Here is a 7,865-nt window from a genome sequence, read left to right as displayed (position 1 = left end):
TGCCCGCTCCCGGTGCCGCGTTTAAGGGGCGCCTGGGCACCTCCCTGCCTGCCTGGGCACCTCCCTGAGCTGCTGCTCCGTTCTCATTGCTCGCAGCTGCCCCCGCCCCGGGACAGCCCTCCCTCGCTGGCTGCAGACAGCCTCTCGCTGCGGAGAGCCCCCTTCCCTCCCCACAACAACCACCTTCCCCCGCTGCCATCCCCGGCTCCTCCGACCCACCTCATAAAGCACAGGCGCACCCGCTGCCTCCAGCCCTGACCCGGGCCCCCAGCTCTGGCCCAACCCACCTGAAGTCCCCGCCAGGCACCCCGAAACCCAGCGACCCTGACCTTCCCCGGGAGCCCTTCTCCAGCCCCCGCATCCTCTGGGCGCCACCTTCCTGTCCCCATCCCGGCCACCAGCACGCAGGACCACACCACTTACGAAGGATTACAACACGTTTTATTCCCACGCAGCCATTTCACATGGTAAAGCACAAGACAAGACACCAACACAGATAGCACCCCCTCAACATCCCAAGGCTGCTCTCAACTCTCCCACCAGGCAACCCAACGCTTACCCATGCCCACGGAGCCCAGACCCTGCTCTTACTCTCAGAAAACTCTGCCACGGTGCAAACTGAGGAGGGAATTCCATCCCTCACTACTCTGGCTCCTCCTGCCAGAAAGCACCTCTTCACAAACATTAGGACTGGCTTGTCACCACCACAGCGCGCACTAACAGACTTCCCAGACCCCTGGGGAGAAACTCAGCCCTTGGCCACGCACCTGGACTACACCTCTGCTCCAGAGAGCCAGCGGGTGACTTGCTCCCAAGGCATTTGATGACAATGTTGTGCCACTCCAGCCCGTGCCCCACGCCCCAACACCTACCTCTGGCTGAGTCCGTGTGCTCACAAGACACCGACAGCAGCTCCCCAGGACAGTGGAGACCCACCACCACCCGTGCAAGGGACAGCGCACGCTCCAGCCCCTCCCACACTACCCACAGGGGTGCGAGCCACCTACAGTGCACGCTATAAGGGAAAGCCTGGGAAAAAGCTGCAAGTAAAAGCCCAAAGTCCCACATCAATGCCAGAAATCTGCAAAAAAAATTCCCAAGTCCCACATCGATGCTGGCAGGTTTCCAGCTCGGCCTTGCTGTCGCTGCTGCCGTGTTTGCTACACGCCACCTTCACGTCCAGGTCTGCACCCAGTCTTTCTCCAGGTTGAGTCCCTCTCTTGCCTCCACGCAGCAGGATGGGTCGGTGGCAGCTTGGCCGCTGTGGGGGTGCTGTCTCCTACCCTACAAAGACTCAGGCTGACGCGAGAACAGTACCTGGCTGGGCGGCAGAGCCGTGCCTACGAGGGCAGGTCCTGCAGAGCTGCATGCAGCCACAGCTGGGCCACCACCAGGAGGGTCACTCGGGCACAGTGCTCTCCTGAAGAGCTGGAGGCTGCCAACACAACAAGACCCATGTGAGCTGGGGCCCCAGCACATGCACAACAGACTCCCCCCTTCCCCAACACCCCAGGCATGCCACAAACCACATGGATCCCGCACCCTCCTGGGTGCCCCCCTCCCACAAGCCCTTCGTTTTTCCCCCCCCCTCCCCCAACCCCCCAGGCATGCCACAAACCACATGGATCCTGCACCCTCCTGGGTGCCCCCCTCCCACAAGCCCTTAGACGGCGTCCAGACGCTACCCGTGGTCTCTACCCTGCCGCTGTCCCGCACCACGCTATACACCATCACCACCCTTGGAACTGCTCGCCTGCCAGCTTCTCAACGTCAGCTGTCACCGGCCTACAGCCCTCGGGCACCGCCGGGAACAGCGTCCCCTGGGAACAGTGTACATCCAGCTCCCTGCCTACATGTGGGGCACATTCCAGCCACCTTGCCCACACCACCCACACCTACAGCCCCTCGGCTCGGTGCGAAAGCTCCCTGCTGTGCAGGGACGCCTCCCGTGCCACCCCGGTACTTGCCCCTGCAGCTTTTGCCATCCTTCTGCAGTGTCCCCGTCACACAGCTGCACAGGGGACCGTCCACCCGGCTTGTGCAGATCTGCTCGCAGCCTCCGTTGTCCTCGCACCAGTCTGATCCTGGGCACCAAGAGCAAAGGAAGACACCTAAGTGATACTTCCAGACCTCAAGCCCCTGATCCTTGGTGGCCCAAGGCCCACAGTCCCTGCTACAACATGGGGCCCGTGAGAGCACACACATCACCTGCCCTCACATCATACACGGCATGGGGACAACGCTAGGACCCAAATAGGCTCCCGTCATCCACCAGGACCCCAAAGCAGCACCTAGTCTGATGCTCACAACCCTCCAGGGGCCTTTTGGGATGACAAAGAGGAGCATCCACAGTGCAGGGCCAGATGGCCAAAACCAGAACATCCCACAGACCCCGGGCTCCTGCCACCCACCCTGCCATTGTGCCATCTCCCGCACAATCTCCACAGACCTTTAGGACACACAACCCTGAGCAGCGCTGATCTCTGACATGACACGTGCCTGCACCCATCCGACCGGCACCTGCACACCCCCTGAGCGCTCCCTTGCACTTCTCCCAACTCCTGCTCACCCGGACAACCTCTCCCAACAGGACACACACACCTTTGCCCCAGTGCCCCAGCATCCTGCCACACTCAGGCACCGTCCTCGGCACGCCACTGGGCTCGACGCGGATAGCAGACAAATCCCCGCAGCCTTCCCTGGGGTCACACACACTTACGCTTCCTCCTAATAGGCCCCACCGAGAGGATCTGCTCCTTGGGCTCCTCGACGAAGGCGCTGGCCATCCTTGTGTGCTGAGGGCAGTTCTACACGGGGATAAACGCCGTCTCCATCACCCTCAGCCCCTGCTGGGGCCCCCTCCATGCCCCTGCAGCCAGCCTGGCTCCTGAAGGGACCCTGCAACCAGGCTCAGGGAGCATGGGTCCCGAGGTGACCTGCCCATGGTGGGGGTCTCCTCCCGGCACCTAGAAGGACACATCACCCTCCCGGCCTCACCCCAGGGGCTACGTGTCCAGCCACCTCTCTGGTGCCGGGTCAACCAGGCTCGCCGCGCTCTGCTGGAGCCCTGCAAAGCAAGCGACCCGTCCCTCGGCACTTGCCCACTTACTATTTTGCAGGAGTATTTCTCTGAATCGCAGAGCGAGACGGCACAGTGGAGGTGAACTTCATCATAATCCCCGATAAACTTGAAGACAGTGACGTGGAAGCGACATGTCAGTGACACCCCGTTCTCCTCTATGCCAATGGTGTTGTCCTTCATGTTTTGGCACCTGTGCAAAGCACCAAAGCTCAGTCCAGACCTCCCATGACTGGGACCCTCCCTTGAGGGATGCTACTTGCCTCTGTCCTTGTGAGGCCCCTTGCCCTGGGACCCATGGCAGCGCGCTCAGATCCTTCCATACCCGCCTCCTCTGCAGGGGCACGTCACACCCTGCTGCTGACACCCTGCATGACCTCTCTGGCACTTCTGACTTTGTTGTATTCCCACTTCCCACGATGCCTCTGCCATATCCACATCCCCCTCACCCCCTACAGAAGCCCCAACACCCACAGCATCAGTAACATCAGGAAGGCAGCTCCTCTCCACAGCCAGGACTGTGTCACACGTGGGGCATCCAGCCACCTCCACGCTAAGCAAACTAACTCCTGCACTGACACCACAAGCTACCCTGTTCCTCACCCTCTCCAGATCTCAGCCAAACATCTCACGGACCAAAAGGTCCCCTACTCCAGTTGATGTCGCCATCCCTTCAGCACCCTTCCTGACAGACACAAAAACCCCAGCAGAGCATGCTGGGCTGCCTGGCCCACAGTCACTCACCCTCCCTCGATGATGAAGTAGCGCAATTTATCATTGCTGTCCCTCGAGGGGGTCGCGTAGCACTTGTTCAGCATCAGGATCAAGTGGTTGGAATCAGCCCCAACGACAAAGACCCCCACATAGAGCACGTCCCGGGTGGTGAGCACCACCTCGCCCTGCCGGTACGGGTGCTTGTAGGATGAGTTCTTGTACAAGGCCATCTTGGTTGTGAAGCTCCCTTCCTGAGTTGGCACTGTCAGGTTAATCACGCTAATGAGGATAAAAAAATACCGGCTTGGATAGAGGAAAGGCTACAAACCCCTAACTCAGTGCCTTGCTTCAGACTCATGCTCGTGCAACAGGACAGGACACACAGCTCACCCCAATGCTCCTACCTGAGCATTGGCCGCACAACTGAATCCAGAGAGATCTTGATGTCCAGCTCGTAGGCGCAGGAGAACTCCACGTTGATGGTCCGGTCCCGGGTGATGATGTTGCCCGTGTTGTTGGCGCTCTCGATCCACACTGTGTTCTTGTACACTATGTGTGTGCTGTTGGACTGCAGAAGGAATGCAGGGTGTCGCTTGAGACTGTTTGTCTCCATTCCCCTGCTCCTAACAAACATCTCAGACTTTAAATGAGCTGAATGACACTGAGGGCACTGTTGTCCCTCTGCCACTTCTGGCCAGAAAGGGTATGGTACCGCAGGGCTAGGAACCGCTGGCCAACATCCTCACTCTAAGAGACCTGCCTGTTTTCCCTGACCCCCATCCCATGAAAAAGCCTCCTGAGCATTGCTCACACCGGCATGTGCCCCTGCCCTGGCCTCAGCATCGACCCTGGCCACTAGGGAGGAGGACTGCCTGGCTGGCATGCATCCATGCTGCCTTGATGCCTCCCATGTACATGTTCCTCATGCACATAACAGCTCAGAATACACAGACTGCTCTCCTCTGCCACCCCGGTGTTCCTCTGTCTCCTGCTGCATCCTCCGCACTGGGATGCCAGGCAGTAGTAACCCCACCCCAGGAGACTGTGCATGCTGCCCAAGCACAGGCAGTCCCCATCAACGGTCGGAGCTACAGGTGTGTCCCAGGACCCTCAAGCCACCTCCCAAAGGCACACTCCCCCAGCCACCTCTGCCCTCAAGTTCACATGAATGAGAAGACACCCAAGATGAACAGCTTGGCCTCCGCTCCCAGCACTTTGCGCCCTGTGCCCCAGCTCACCTGCACCACGTTGCCACAGTTGCCTTTGGTGTTGTTGATCTGGAAGGAGATGAAGTCCTCCCCTTCGATGCCGGGGCAGTGGCGGTCGTTGACACGCACCCCCTCGCGCTCAAATCCCAGCTGGAACAGCTTGCACTTCGAAATGGACACCTCCATTTGGGCAGCTTTGCAGGTCACCTCCGCATCAATGATGTCGTGAGTAGCTAGAGGAGCAGACAAGACAGCTTCAGATCACCACAAATGGCACCACAGGCCCGCCTGGCTCTCCTCCCCACCCACAGAAAGAGGCCAGGCGCATCTCCTGTGGCACAGCCTGCCCATCTGACCTCCCTGCTGCTCAAAGTGCTCCCAGGCCAGAGATGCCCTGGCCTTTGGCACCTCCCCTCCCAAAGTCCCACCAAAGCTCAACACACGCCTGCAGCGTCCAGGACCGGAGGACTCACTGTTCCCGTAGGGTGGGGGCTCGATGCAGCCACACAGCTCCCCGCCGTTGTCCAGCTCGCAGCTACGGTTGGGGCAGTCGGCGCCCACGCAGGGATCTTCCACCACTCCTGCTAAACAGCACAAGACGGAGCACAATCACGATCTTTACCCTCTGACCACCACAGGCCGCCCCTGCCCCAGTGGTCCCTCTCCTCCTGGTGCGCTCCTGGTGGAACGCAACTCCCCTCCACCCAGATGGCCCCCGGCTTTCTTACAGCAATTCTCCTTCTCGATCCACTCGGTGCCCAGGATGCCAAAGGTGCGGCAGGCCTCGCCATAGGCGGCCAGCGAGCTGCACAGCTGGACCTTCTTGTGGTTGTAGCAGCCATCCAGAAAGCAGGACTCGTAAAAGGGCAGGGGGTCCAGGAGGCCATAGCAGGGCTGGAAGAAGCCTTTCATGTCCGTCAGCTTCAGGCAGTAGCTGTCACTCTGCAGCTCCTGGATCTGGACGTTGTCGCAGGAGGCAGCGTACTGCGAGTACTGCAGCTCGTTGCAGCTGTGGGCACCAGCCACGTTGAGGGGGCTCTCGTTGTGGGCAGCCCTGCTCCCGCTCCTGCTCCCGCTCCCACCCAGAGGGCAAGGGCCGTCTGACCGCTCACCTCTTCTGCATGCCGTTGGTCTTCCAGCTCTGCGCCAGTACCACGCTGCTGACCGCCAGCTTCCCCCGCAGCGTGGCGTAGTCGTCCGCTCGGTCGCCGTTGAAGTTGCCGCAGAGGCCGCACACCTTGTTCTGCAGCCGCTCCCCAATGGTAATTTTGATGACATTGAAGCCGTTGTAGCGGATCTGGATGTCAGGGCTGGAGTCAATGATCAGGAAGCCCTCCTGGCTGAAGATCTTTGTGGAAAGCCCCGTGACAAAGGGGAGGCTCACGTGGCTGCCATTCACCTGGAGTGGGAGAGAACATGAGGCTGATGGCCCTTCTGTCCCCTCCACCTGTGGGTGCAGGCATGAGCTGCCTGTAAACAGCTCTACACCTTTCCCACTATCCTAGCCATGAAAACACACCACCTTGTCTTTGGTAGGGACTGGCAGGTCATCCTCCTCCTCCTTCCAGCCTGATGGATCACTCTGAGCGCACCACCTCCCTAAACACTCGCACGAGGCTGCGCAGCGATGGGAACCCTAATGCTGTGCAGAGGCTCTAGCGTGGGCCTCATCGCTCACCAGGAAAGGCCACAAGCCAATGTCCTTCAAAGACTGAGCGGCACTGCCGCCACAGCCAGCCCTCCATACTCTTCCACTCAAAAGGACAGCTTTGCCCACACCACTGAGAGGCGACTACCAGCGCCCAGGCTGCGGATGGTCCGGCCTTTTTGTTCCAGCTGGCATCCCTTCGCAAACCCTGACAAGATGACAGCCACATCCTTCACCCACAGACCTGCCTCAACTCGGATGCAAAGCCACAGACAGAACCCTCCGGAGCCTTTGCGGAGCCCCACGTGCCATCCTCCTCAGCTTGGGAACCAGTCCACTGCCACCCGGCCAGCGGCTCTGCTCCAGGGGGGCAGGCACCCCTGATGAGACCCTACCTTGACAGTATTCCTGTCACTGATGAGGATCTGCTCCTCATTGATGTAGAAGTACACAGGGGAGATGATTGTGAGGTTAGGTGAGGACCACTTGTCAAAGTTGATGATAAGCTGGAAGGAGAAGTCGGGCAGTTTCTGGCAGATGGTGGAGAGGACAAAGGCACAGTTGGCAGGAAAGCGGAGGAAGGCCCCATCGAAGGTGCGGAAGACGCCGCCACCTGCTGCCATGCAGAAGGAGCTCCTGGTGCTGAAGCAGCCACGGACACCATTGCGCAGGGCGCACTCCTCGTCTGACTTGCAGTGCCGTGGGTCGCACTGGATGAGGTTGCGCCGAAAGCAGCGGCACCGGCGGGTGCAGTCCCCGTTCCAGAAGAGCTGCTTGGGCTGAAAGAGGGACCCATCACTGGCAGGCAGGGCTGGTGACCCCTGCCTACCCTCTGCGGATGCTTGTGCCAAGGTTTACGCCCCTCTGCTGCATGGCGAGCAGGAGCAGATAACAAGGACAAAGGTCAAGGCGCAAAGAACATGCTGGCAGCTTGCACCTACCTTGCAACATCTCTACGATCCCACGGGCACCCTCCACTCCCCCCACAGGCACCCACCCACCTCTGCCACTGCAACCCCGCTCCTCCCTCATACACACGCAGAAAGCACAGCAGCCTAAATACCACCCACCCTTCCGCTCGGGTCCCATGAGAGCACACCAGTACTGGCTTCTTATGGGCACAGGGCTCGGCAAAGACACCTTAGGCAAAGCAGTTTCACCAACACAAAATACAATCCACTATACCACGAGTAACGCCACCAGCACATCACCCTGC

The 7,865-nt window shown here is 59.9% G+C and overlaps 1 protein-coding gene across 1 annotated transcript in view; it reads right to left on the bottom strand.

The window, feature by feature from the left end:
• Positions 1–1,340: 1,340 nt before the first annotated feature.
• The window catches only part of TECTA (tectorin alpha), a 23,590-nt gene continuing 17,065 nt past the window's right edge, over positions 1,341–7,865 (bottom strand). The window contains exons 14-24 of the mRNA XM_010141031.1: positions 7,045–7,428; positions 6,114–6,400; positions 5,730–6,010; positions 5,475–5,585; positions 5,032–5,234; positions 4,198–4,361; positions 3,824–4,072; positions 3,110–3,272; positions 2,720–2,807; positions 1,968–2,084; positions 1,341–1,435 (exon numbers count right to left, since the gene is read on the bottom strand). Of these exons, the coding sequence (XP_010139333.1) occupies positions 1,341–1,435; positions 1,968–2,084; positions 2,720–2,807; positions 3,110–3,272; positions 3,824–4,072; positions 4,198–4,361; positions 5,032–5,234; positions 5,475–5,585; positions 5,730–6,010; positions 6,114–6,400; positions 7,045–7,428 (2,142 nt within the window). The remainder of the gene's footprint in view (positions 1,436–1,967; positions 2,085–2,719; positions 2,808–3,109; positions 3,273–3,823; positions 4,073–4,197; positions 4,362–5,031; positions 5,235–5,474; positions 5,586–5,729; positions 6,011–6,113; positions 6,401–7,044; positions 7,429–7,865) is intronic.

The sequence above is a fragment of the Buceros rhinoceros genome, unplaced genomic scaffold (genome assembly GCF_000710305.1).
Source record: "Buceros rhinoceros silvestris isolate BGI_N320 unplaced genomic scaffold, ASM71030v1 scaffold10968, whole genome shotgun sequence".
NCBI classification, from domain to species: Eukaryota; Metazoa; Chordata; class Aves; order Bucerotiformes; family Bucerotidae; genus Buceros; species Buceros rhinoceros.
This window is presented reverse-complemented; position numbering and strand designations above follow the sequence as displayed.